General features: G+C 36.4%; 1 protein-coding gene across 2 annotated transcripts in view; it reads right to left on the reverse strand.

Moving 5' to 3' along the window:
- ARHGAP21 (Rho GTPase activating protein 21) overlaps nt 1-13,278 on the reverse strand; it is a 115,889-nt gene that overhangs the window by 29,534 nt on the left and 73,077 nt on the right. Inside the window, exons 6-7 of one of the 2 annotated variants that reach the window (XM_065829904.2) lie at nt 9,857-9,911; nt 1,519-1,548 (exon numbers count right to left, since the gene is read on the reverse strand). In XM_065829904.2, coding sequence (XP_065685976.1) covers nt 1,519-1,548; nt 9,857-9,911 — 85 coding nt within the window. The remainder of the gene's footprint in view (nt 1-1,518; nt 1,549-9,856; nt 9,912-13,278) is intronic. The other variant, XM_071805245.1, reaches the window with a different exon arrangement.

Genomic DNA, 13,278 nt, shown 5'->3' on the forward strand with positions numbered 1-13,278 from the left:
TAAGTGAGTATTCAGCAGTGAGGGAGCTGGAAAAGTTCACCATCTATAGCATTTGTATGATCAAGCTCCAAAAGAGGGAACACAAGTAAAAATTCACACTATAATTTTAGATAAAATGTTAGTTAAAAAGATAAAAATAGCATTCCATCCCCTTAGCGAGCAAAAACAGAACAAGCAGAATCATTACACGCATTCCCTCAACAACTGAAAAACCGAACTGATGACCAGTTCTAGGAAATATTGCAGAGTGGGCACGGAGGCAGATTTTTCCAAAGCACAAAACATAGTATTTTTCTCCCCCTTAATTTTGCTTTCTGTCATGATGCTTTCACACATCCTTCCCATTTAAGCTTCATCTTGCTGGAAACCACAGTTTCACAGCAATTGACAGGTTAAAACGCTGCATAATAAATTCAACTAGCACTAGAAAATTCTCTAGTCACTTAACGTATAAAAGAGCTCTGTTCTCTTAATGTAGTACATGTGAAACGTACGCACAAATACACATACACCTATTCCTCTAAGATGTCTTCTATATAAAAGCTACTGTTCCTAAATATAAAATTAATGAATTGAAGCAGTAACATCTTTGTTGTGAGCCAACACCCTGTAAGTCATCTTACATTTTGCAGGAGACAGTCAGTACACAGCACACTAATCTTACTGTAGAAATATTAATAATATTTTAAAGTAAAACAGTAAATATTTTTAGTAAAAATATTAATAATATTTTTAAATTCAAGGTAGAAACAGTATGAAAATTCATACTTATCCACTCCTGTCCACACATTATTAAAACAAACTGAAATCTAAAATTGATTTCCTTAGTGCACCTTTATGTTTAAGATCCTGACTCCTGAGAAAATATGGTTATATTAGCATTTTTCTGTAGCCTTTTTAGAAAAGCAGCATTTGTCATTGTGAAATTAACAGAACATTTAAAATAATAAATAAATGAGAAGCATATAGCATACTTAAACAATGTCTTATTATTGACAAACTTTAGCATGACTTCATTCAGTTTAAACATAATGAAATAAAGACCCAACACAGAGCCTGCCGATGCAACAGAAAATTCAAATGATTTCTCAGGGCTTTTACACGTTTAGGCGAGGTATCATATCACAGCATTTCCTGTCCAAATCATAACATGCTCAATTCCAGAATATCAATGTGTCCCGTCTTAAAACTAGACAGGTTACAAAAGCCCAAGTGCAGCCATAAAATTAATACAGAGCAAAGTACAGAGGAGGGCGAGGCATTTACAATACTGCTGCAATAAATGTTACACCGAGCGTTAGTGAAGTGCAAAATATTAAAGCATATTGAGAGAAAACCGACCAAATAATACAGGCACAAATCATAAATTAAGAGATTAGCATTACGAAGAAAATTCAGCTCAGACTATCTAGCTCATTTCCGACAAACTTGCTGTTTCATATTTTTGCTTTGCATAAATTATTAAGAAAAACATGCCTTACAAAACCATCAGAGAAATGGCTACTGTACATTTCTTACCAGTGCTGTGACATCCTTTGTAAACTGCAGCTGGCAGAAAACAGGAAAACATAGTAAAAGCTGCTTACAGATGTAAAGACAGAATTACGTTGTCATATCGATGTTGGATACAGCAAGCTAAAAAAACAGCTACACTGATTTCACTGGAAGGTACCAACAGAGGTAAAGGGCAGTAGAGCAGAAAAAATAACTTCACCCTCCTTGTGAGCATGTCCATCTCGGGTTTTTTTCTGCTCCTCACATTTATCCTCTCCCCTTACAGAAAGCAAAATACATTTGTGCCATTTTGCCTTGGTGCATCGCTACAGCTGCCTGCAGAGAGCTCTGGCTCTATGCAACACGACTTGCCTTGCACTACAGCAACGTTCCTGTCTCTCATTTCCCCTGGGCTGCTCCCGTCCCTGCTTCCTGGTGACGAAACAACGGCTTTATTATGCATTTCAAAGAGCACGCCCCTTCCCCACATCTATCTGAACATGACCACAAGCTGTCAGCTGACTGCAGCTGCTTTCATGCTCTACATCTGAAATTAGAGGAATGATGCTGCAGAAACACTTTACTCATGTGATTTGTATTTTTTTTTTCTTCACTCATAGTAAAAATCAAGGCAGGTTTCCACTGTCATATTTAATGGAAAGAAGAAATATACAAAGATAAATATTTCAAAACTCTCTAAATAAATGGCTATTTAAGATCTTGATAGGCTGTAAGAATTTAAAAACAAACAAAAAATTATTGGAAAAGATGCTGAAGACCCAGAAAACAGAGCACGAGACTACTGGCATGCAAGACAAACAAAATCGATAATCCCCCCCCCCCCCCCCCCCGCATCAGAAAATAATTATTACTTTATACAGCTGATAAACCTGTTCAAAACCCAGGACATGCACATGCTATACTAATATGAAATACACCATGTTTATGTTTTAGTAAAACATGGCCATAACAAACAATGCTTCATTGACTTTGACAGCAGAAAGGCTAAATTCCAAAACAGGTGTGATCTGATCATAGCTGAAGACTACAAATGAGTATAAAAATCAGTTCTTGACAAAATTTAACACAGATATTAAAAAACCTTCTTCAAAAGACAGCATTCTCACAGGGTCCAAAAATGAGATCAGCGAGGCTTCCTCCCTCCTTCCCCAATAAAGAGTACGACAACACGATTGCAGGTGTATCCAGACAGACAGACTGCCAGCCCTCAGTCACAGAGAGTAACTGGAAAAATGCTTTTGATGACGGTAAGCGTAGTTCTTCTGTCAACCTCATTCCACCTGCCTCCCAAGAGATCACTGAAACAAAGCTAGACTCTCCAAAGAAGTAAGTTTATAAGTGGGGGCTGTGACATTTCCACAAGGAATATTAAATGTCTTTGTTTCATAATTCTGATTAAGGGCTTACAGAAAAATATTGCAACTTACAAAAAATGCACGAATTCATTCTGAATAATGTCATGCTGAATGATGCATTATCAGCCTTTTTACTATGAAATATTTTTATTGCTTTAACTAGAAGGTGATGGTGAAATTTTTAGAAGGGGTTTAGAGATTAAAAAATGTGAAGTACACCAATATACTTACTAGCATTCATACACCATTTTGATACTTATTTCATAACTATATATAAAACACAGTTTGAATATTACTCTCTGTCCCCTTAATTCCTCAAACAATACAGTATGTAGAAGTACTATCTTAGTCTCTAAGTGATTACAATAGGTGCCATTAGGGTATGACTTCGGTCTTTAAAAAGCCTTAAAAATTAAAAAAGCCTTCCATTCAAAAAAAAAGAAAAAAAGAAGTCCAGATCAGTGATGTTCCTGATTCAGGGACACCAGCCAACCACTCAAATTCCTACAAGAGACAGGTACTCAACAGTTATTCAGAAGTTCCAACATGATTGGAAAAAAATTAATAAAAAATAATAAAAAAATTTAAATCTTGATGTTTTATGAGCTCTTTCCCACCTTCTCAAAACAACAGCAGTTATGGAAAGCTTACCATACAAATACAACAATTTAGAGTGACATTAACAGCTTTGATGGATAACAGCTCTGCAACAATTACTAGAAGAGAACTGCTGCGCTTACAGTAAGAACTCAGCATGCTTCCAGTTACTGGGTACAATTTCTTCCCCACCTTGCAATCTCATTTTGTTTGTACCAAGTTTGCAAACTCCTGTGGCAAAGAATTAATTTCATACTGTGAATCTATATAAACATTAGCACACGAAGGGTTTAACCTGTAAGAGAATACACTCATGCTGCATGATACACAAAATAAATTTTGAACAAATAAAGCATTCTACAAGGTACTTTATTAACCCTCAAATTCAGCTGAAGGGTTTTGCTCACCTTTTTCCCCCACTCAGTTTTATGCAATTTGATGTTAGAAAAGTGATAGCCAACATACAAGGACTCTTCTTCGCAAGAATCACTGAAACTCTACTTTTAAGAGCTTTAGCCAACCGTGTCCTACATCCCTTAGTCTAAGGCCATAAAAGCACATAGGCATATGCTTCACTGAGGATGAGTTTGCCTCACTAAAGGATGAACAACAACACTGATTTCAACCAAACTACTTGCAAAACTGGAGATAAGCATTTTGATGAATCGGAAGCCGATGTGCCCTGCACCTTAAGACTGAGCTTGAGGCAATTCTTCTTTCCTTCTCCAACCAGTTTGGCTTCAGATTGTGTTTCTTTCCTACTAAATTCTTCTCTTCCTCAGTCCTAACTTATTCTCACATTTATCATGAGAACTGCACACCAGAAAAGGTTTTCAGCTGTCTTAGAAGGAAACATTTTCCACTTCTAGTTTTCTCTGGCAAGAATGTTAGTAACACAGCTCAAGTGGCTTCATTTTACTGGAGACATCCAGCAAACACTACAGTCAGATAAGCATACTGGAGAAAAAACATGCACCCTTTCTTCCCAATGGACGTGAATTTTCAGTATATAAAATTTAACACCTTAAGCCCAAGAAATTTAATTTCCATATTTACAAGGTGCGTAAGAAACTTTCTTGTAAATATTAGTCTAAATCACAGGGGTGGGGGGGGAGTATGTGATGTTAACGATATTTTCTAACATAAGCTTTGTTATCTAACATTGCAAAATTCTCTTCTTCTAGGTCACTACATCTTCAAACCACACCCCTCCTTCCATTGTACTTGCTGCCAGAACTTTAATATTAACCTCTGCACATATTAGTAACTGCGTCAGTACAAAATCTGAAAGTAAACAAACGCTTCGAGACTCTGGACTAAATACAGCTACTTATGGAAACACCTCTATTTATTAAAAGCAAAGCAAGTGAAAATATGTCACAGTTTGCAAACGAAACAGCCATGTTGCTCCAGTAGGTCTGATGCAACTGGATGGACTCAGGAAGAAACAGAAAGAAAAAAAGAAAGAGAGAAATAGCAAAAAGACAGTATTGTTAAAGTTGACAGTGGGAAATCTGTAGTCAGAGGCATTAAGGTTGCTGGGGCATATAAAAGTCTAGAATAAGTTTCCTTATGTAAGTTATTTTTCTTTTTTCTTATTTTTTAATGCAGGTGCATCACTGGCAATTTCAGAACACTACAAGGCCTTGAGAGCAGCCAAGTCCCACGAAAATGGTGAGTATCAGAAATTACAAAGCAGAAGACTCTGCTGCCCAGACCTCCCAATATACTGAAAACTTCCACACTGCCTGACTAGAAAGAGAAACAAAATGAAAATATATGCTACACCTGACTTTCACTCACTTTCTTGCTCATTCTCATCCAGGACATTTTTGTTCCCCTACTATCTATGACAAGAGAAACATTTCTGTTCAAATGTGGTCAACTTTCAGTTATCAATACACAGTTTCGATGGTCTGTAATTTTCAGGAAAGATTAAGATGTAAATTAAAAGATAAGCAAGAGGGAAATAAACGCACCGAAACCATGTACAGCCCCTTTTCATTTCCATGTTTATTCACAGAATGCCCAATAAAATCTTTCAGTAAATGAAACTACATAGATCTTTCTGAAACACTAGGGTATGTTTCAACAGATTTGGATGCTACTAAAATTTAATGGTGATGACACCTAGGACTATAAGTAATCTGCTACATTTTGGGGCTATTCTTATGAGGAAATAATTGTTTAAAACTTATGTGAACTGAAACTGTTTCAGGTAGGATAAAAGTTGAGAAAGATGAACTTTTGAGTAGTTAGCGAGGGAAGTGCCAGAAAATGAAAGATGAAAAAAAAAATCAGGATAACTTACCTATATCATGTATGTTTATATACATATAAACAAAGTAGATACACATATTTACAAATTAATATCTGTGTATGTTTACATATAATAAACCCTGTATGTAATCATTAATATGCTAGATTACAAATAATGTTCCAAATAAATAGCTTCAATGTAGATCATATTAAAAATGCAATTTTTATAAGAGCGATATTTTCAAGTGCCTGATACTTAAAAAAAAATCAGTGACTTGAAAGCTATATTCTCATTTGCATGTGCAAGGCATGATCAGCAAACAAGCAAATTTCAACACAAACATACCTCGAAGAAATGGTCCAAAAATCCTGCACGCTGAGGACACCCTGACACATTCAGGTTAGGCACTACCAACTCCATTGGCAAGAGTCATATGGCTGACCTGTATGTGGGCCTAGAAATTTTAATTTTCTATCTCTAGGAAGCACCTTCACATCCACTATTTTCTGTGTAGCATGAAAAGCTTTTGAATGACGGAACAGTGTCACGATTTGAACAACTTTTTAGTATTAAATTTGTTATCCGAAGGTTACAATCCAGCAACAATTCCATGAAATACACTTGACAAAAGGAACCATTTGTAGTCAACCTAAATGTGTCTTCCCATTTGTATGAAGTCAGTGGTACTAAAACCTACATAATGCCAAAATGCTGTCAGAAAAGCTTGAGAATACTTCAGAAATTGTATATAGATGTATGAAATTTGAAACACTGAGGAGAGTATAATATAATCATCTTCCTCCTTGTGGTCTCAAAGTGTTTATATACCTACAAACCTTTCAAAATCATCACAAGGGATTGTTTTAAGTAAACTAATCTCAAATTTGAGGAGGGGCATGAAAAAACCCAACACATTTCTAGTTGTCAAGAGTTCAAGTTTCTGTCACAGATAGAGATGTTTTACATATCCTTCCCCCACCCAAAAAGTGACATTTCCAAAACCACGCCAGTGAACAAACACAACTGACAGAGACTTCTCTAATGACAAGATTTCACCCCTAATTCCCTCCTAACACCTGGAATATTGTGTCCAGTTCTGGGCCCCTCAGTTCAGGAAGGACAGGGAACTGCTGGAGAGAGTCCAGTGCAGGGCAACGAAGATGATTAAGGGAGTGGAGCATCTCCCTTATGAGGAAAGGCTGAGGGAGCTGGGGCTCTTTAGTTTGGAGAAGAGGAGACTGAGGGGTGACCTTATTAGTGTTTATAAATATACAAAGGGTGAGTGTCACGAGGATGGAGCCAGGCTCTTCTCGGTGACAAACAATGGTAGGACAAGGGGCAATGGGTTTAAACTGGAACACAAGAGGTTCCACTTAAACTTGAGAAGAAACAACTACTCAGTGAGGGTAACAGAACACTGGAATAGGCTGCCCAGGGGGGTTGTGGAGTCTCCTACTCCGGAGACATTCAAAACCCGGCTGGACACATTCCTGTGTAACCTCATCTAGGTTCTCCTGCTCCGGCAGGGGGATTGGACTAGATGATCTTTCGAGATCCCTTCCAATTCCTAGTATTCTATGATTCTATGATTCTAAGCCAGGAGTGTGCATGTGCCACAGAGGGCAACCACCTGTGGACTGGACCGCTTCATTGTTCCTACTGATGAACGTGTTTAAAGCCCTGTTTTCAGGAAATCCAGTATATGAAGAAGTTCACAGACATATATGAGTATTTCTGAAGACTAAACTCAAGGTTTATAAATAGTGAGCTAAGGACAGAAATAAAGCAACTGTGTTCCTCACATGGTTAACTAGCTATCAGTCAACAGCACGTGGACCAAACCGCCAACCAGCATCATTCCTGAATATAACAAAACTATTTCATCCTGATCACACTATCAGGGGTGTCAAACTCATTTTCACCGAGGGCCACATCAGCCTCATGGTTGCCTTCAAAGGGCCAAATGTCCTAAAATTGCTAATTGATATTTTAGAAGATTTTTCCTCCTCTGTGGTGCTCTAAAAGGGAGAAAACCACTGGCCATAACTAACAACTTTTGTTGTAGAATGCAAGTCATTTTTTCCATCTGTATCTTTACATATTGCATCTCTGCCAAATATCAACACCTGAAGACATATATAGTGAAATACAGACCATGGCAGCACAGCATGAACAAGCTGCAGCCATCACAATCTCTTCCAACAGCCTCGCAGACCTCAGAAAACACCCATCTCTTCATGGCTTTCCCCTGGCAGATGTTGCGTAGCACTGACAGTCCTCAAGACAAGCCCCCTTAGACCCAAACAAACGCATCATAGCAAACAGGAGCAGAAACTCCTCTATACTATATCATCATCACGTACTAACCCATTGCAACAGTAAACAACTATCAGAAGGAACTCATGAAAGCTACAGGGCTAATGCAAAGCATTTTTTTCATACTGATGACTCCACTTCTCAAACCTAGTCCTCTATCTTCAAAAGAGGAACCTGGTGTATATAGAATTCACAACTCCATCACATCTTACAACTCAAACCAAACTTTTAAAATGACACCTGGATATTATTCCCACATATATCTCCAGTTTTCTTCTAGAACTCCCACAGGCAGATACTTTTTCATTCCTTTAGCCCTCAATCTCCTTCAGGAGAATCACCTTATTTTCTTTTTACTAGTATCCTTCTCTAGCCCAACAACCTTTGCTTTCTTTCCTTTCTTTCTTCCTTCCTTTCTGTGCCCCCATTATCTCACTCATCAATATAACAAAAGTTAAATTCCAATCATTTTTCATCCATACTTTACCTGAAGCTTGTACTTTGTGTTTCATCTGCATAGGGAAAATGTGCCCAAGAGTTCCGCACCCAGCCAAATACAAAGATTTAACTTTAAACCTATGAATTTTGCATTGCCCACATCCTTAGACTGTTATGGCTAAATGACTGCATTAGATGCATGTGGCCATTGAGATCATTTGAAAGTTAAAACTAATCATGCATTTCTACATATCCCGAGTTCCAGTTTGGAGAAACAACAACAACTACCACCACCACCACCAAAAAAGCAAACAAAAAAACCCACCAGACAGACAAAACTCCCAGCTTTTCCCTCCCACTTACTCATGCAATCAAAACTCACCCCCTGCTGCCAACATTAGCCGTACTGGATTACTGAAATATTTCTTTATCAAATGTTCTCAAAATATCACATCTATTCTAATAATCTTGGCTTGTTGGCCTAACTGGCTGAGTTCCTATGCTAACCTCTTATCCTCAAAACAGAGTTTCTTGCTTTTTTTTCTTTACCCAATAGTTTGTCCTTTAATACTGGAAAACAGTTACTGAAACCCACAGGTTTTTCTTAACTGTTATTTCTCACTATTTCTGTATAGAGTAGAAAACACAATTTTCCAGCTACTAACCAGAAAGTCTACCATGCTTGCCATCTTCTGTTTCCTCTAATTAAAAATAAACTACAGTATATCAATACATTAGGTGTTTTCCTAATTCTTCACAATGCACATTTACACATCAGATTTTATTCACAGCTTTGTTTTACTTAGTTCATTTCTCACTATATATGCTGGCTCTCCATTCAAACTGAGAACATACAGGCACTAGTGTAACAAAATATTTACAGCAGTTACAGCTAAAAATTTTTGTAATAACCTTACACATATTCATCATTTTACTTTTTTCGTAGAAATTGACTGATAACTAGTGAGTTATTAAACAGAGGCTAATTTTAAGCACCATATGCTAGGCTTTTAATTCAAATTTAGTAATAATTCCAGCTTCTTTAGAATTAGACAACCTGGTTAAGGAAAGCAATCCAATTCATAAATTCTAACATAAGGAAACTAAGCAAAAATATAATACAAATACAAACACTATTCTAATATTCTTTTTAAACAAGATCCTAGAAATATCATGTGAAAAAGGTATCTTCCCCTATATTTTCATTCCTCTAAAAGTGCAGAGATGGCAAGCAAGTAGGAAAGTATCCAAGGTGTGACAGAGAAATGTTAACTCTGATTACTTGCTGGTAGCACAGTTCAAAGACTTCGTAACCACCAGCAAGACACTTTTCTTTAGTCAACATACTGGCTGAATATAAACTTCGTAAACATACCAATTGAAGGATGTCCTCATCTTTTGGCATAACACTGAGTTCCAGTATGCTGTCACTGAAACAGATAGAAAAAGAAAACACCACACATGAACTTTTGGAAAATATTTTAAAATCTTGTTACAAAGGTGGTTTATTAACTTCCACAGACCAAAAACATTCAAAAACTCTCAGACTCAGCTATTCTGTAATTTTACTTCATACAACAGAAATAAACACTGATTTCCATCAGAGTCTTAGCAAATAAGAGTAGAACAGAAATCTGACTGAAGAGTCCATCTGTGTGCTCAGCAAAACCAGGGTATTCAGCCAACATGCTGTCTCTGTCAGCTTTGTTGTTTGGAGCTTCTCACACAAAACAAGGTGGCAAATCTGTGAACAGAAGTTAATTTCTCTCTTTCTTAAATTTAAAACTGTGGTCTGTTAGCACTCTTTCAAATGGCTGAGAAAATGTCATTACGACCACACCACGTGAAAAGTGGGGCAAGAACAAGGTAAGTATGGACACCCTCTGCTCCAACCACCTCCTCACAGAATCCACTTAAACACAGCCAGTCCGATGACGTGTGAAACACAGATCAAAAACCGCAGGCGTTGACTTTATCAGTCTGAAGCGCTGAAACCAAAAGCAGCAGCAGCATAAAGATCCAGGAATTCAGAGAGTTCAATCAATATAATTTAAATACAGGTAAAATCAGGACAGCAAATGTACAATGTACTGGTTATCCCGAGTCAAATACTGTAATGCAGTGAAAACCACAGTTAATATTGACCAGGAAAAAAAAAAAAAAAGTACTTTCACAAGGCAGAGAGTATATGCTTGTAACACTGGATACAGAACAGCTGAATTCATCTCATCTGACACAGAGTAATATTGTGGTCACATCCATTAAATTTAAACTGGAACAGGTAGAGAGAAGGGCTACAAAACAAATAGCTCGTACAGATTATTTTAACTAGGCTTAAAGAACAGAAAATGAAGGTATTATGACTTATTTAGAATCTCACATTATGTGTAACAAGAAGAAAGGATATTTAAACAAATAGACCAATACCAGCACAAGAAAAACAAAACAAAACAAAACAAAAAACAACCTAACTGGATATATCAGCCTAGAAACCAGCTTATCTGTACTGGTCAGTACAAGATATTTACTGAGAAAAGGCAAAACCAACACAGAGACAGGTCACCAACTTCAGGGCACAGAGAACAGTCCATGAAAGCACTGAGAAGGACCTCAGTTGTCTATTTCTGCACAAAGTCGTCTTCTCAAACATGTAACATGTGATTTATTATGCTTTCTTATTTTTTTTGTGGTTCCTTTTCCATTTGTTAGTAACCACAGACATAAGGCTACATTCCCAAATAGCAGAGTAAGGGTACTTCGTTTCACAATCTTCTTACACCATTATTCATTTTGGAAAAGAGCGTTCTCTAAGCAACATAAATTACTTCAGTTTTAAACCCAAAGATCGGCAGCGGCAGATTTAAGTTTTTAAGTCTATGCATAGCTAGGAAAAAAATAAGTCTTCAAAGCCTTTTAAAGATTTTTTAGAATACTGAATTCAAAGAAACACAAAAGTATTGACGACTTAACGTGCATTTACAATAGCATTTCCCATTTTGACTGAGTGAATAAACAGCAACACTACTTAAAACGATTCTTCAAAAGCAGTGTCATGAGGAGCTGATTTGCCTAAACTCCTTTGTATGGATATTAAACTATTTATAATTTGTAAAACAAAAAGAGAATACAAAAGAGGTAACACATCTTGAGGCATTTCCAATGAAGCGTTCAAATTTCATTTCTATGTTTCGGTAGCATCTATGTGTAATTTCTGTAAGGCAACTTACAGTTTGATAATAATCAATGCTTGTTTGCAGGATGCAGACTTTGGAAATCAAAAATAGGATAATTACCATTGCTCCTCTTGAAGTACTTTTTATATAAAGGTAATAGATTTGACATAGAACAAACCATTCTCTTACACAAGTATTTTGTGCCTTAAAAAAAAGGGGGATTATATCCATTTACACAGTCAAACACCTTTTTAGAAGCCATCCAAAAGATGAATGGGCTCCATTCAAGAACAATGTTTCATGTATCATCCTGATAACTTCTCAACTATTCTATTCCAGTTTGCCTGCAGAACCTTCTGGAGACAATTTGGTTCTTCCTACTTCATAATTCATGCAGTGCTTGCAGAATGTTTTTCAATTAATCAGAAACAAAAAATGTTAAGGAATACTTTTGGTGTATTGTACTATATAATGGACACGCAAATTATAAACCAGAAAGTATTAATAAGAAAGACCACAGAGTGGCAGTTTACATTGAAATATTAGACACAGTATTGTGAATTCTCAGATTTCTATCATACAAATGAATTCCATTACACATTTTGAGATTTAAGTTTCAATTTATTGACCCAATCATCAAACAAAAGCACTAATTATAAAGACTGTACTTTGATGCGTTATTTTGTATTAATGATATGGATTCAGTAGCTAACCTGTACATTTCTGAGCAATCCCAACACTTTCAAGAAGAACTTGCAAAGAGCAAGGAAAAAACCAAACTGAATCGTTCAAATTCCCCACAGTTAAGGAAAAAATAGTTGGGAATCAGAATCTATTTCTTGTTTGATTTAGGACCATAAATAATTTATGGAGGTTATATTAGTAATCAACATATCTCCAAATTGATTATGTAAACAGATGAAAATTCTTAATAGACCAAACTGACATCTATTGGTAAAGAGTAGGAAACCTAGATTTGAAAGTGATCTCATGACTATCTTACAGGACATAGTTATTTCTAGCAGTTCTTTTGAGATGTGCTTTTCACCTCCTAAGGAAAATAATTCGTTTAAGCATAGTTTTGCTATCTCCAACTGGAGCAAAATAGGTGACGTTCCAGACCCATCCATAGGTCCCACTGGAATACATGGGCATCACATCACTTAAGGCAGCTAAGATGACTGCAGTATTATATAATGAGGACAAATGGGTACAACTGAACAACTTTTTAGAAAAATAAGAAGCAGTTATGGAAATCAAGCCACAGAAGTAATCTAATTAAAATAAATAAATAAATAAATAAATAAGTCTAAACTGGGTTTCCTTGCAAAAACAGCTGAATAGTGTTGTAGGGGATCTCCCTCTTTACAGATAAGAGAATATAATGTGTCACATCCATAAAAACTGCTGAGATGATGATCAGAAAATTTACAAAAGAATAAGCATTTACAAGGCAATTAATAAAACAGAGTAATTAAAATGTCTTGAAAACCATCACACAGCATACTGAGACTAATAAATGAAACTGTCTTTACATCATAAATACAGAAGCTGACAACTTAGCCTTTCAAAAGGCCTTTTAGCATGTTGCTTGCACAAAGCCTACTGAAGAAATGAAGGTGTG

This window comes from Patagioenas fasciata, chromosome 2 (assembly GCF_037038585.1).
Source record: "Patagioenas fasciata isolate bPatFas1 chromosome 2, bPatFas1.hap1, whole genome shotgun sequence".
Lineage (NCBI taxonomy): Eukaryota > Metazoa > Chordata > Aves > Columbiformes > Columbidae > Patagioenas > Patagioenas fasciata.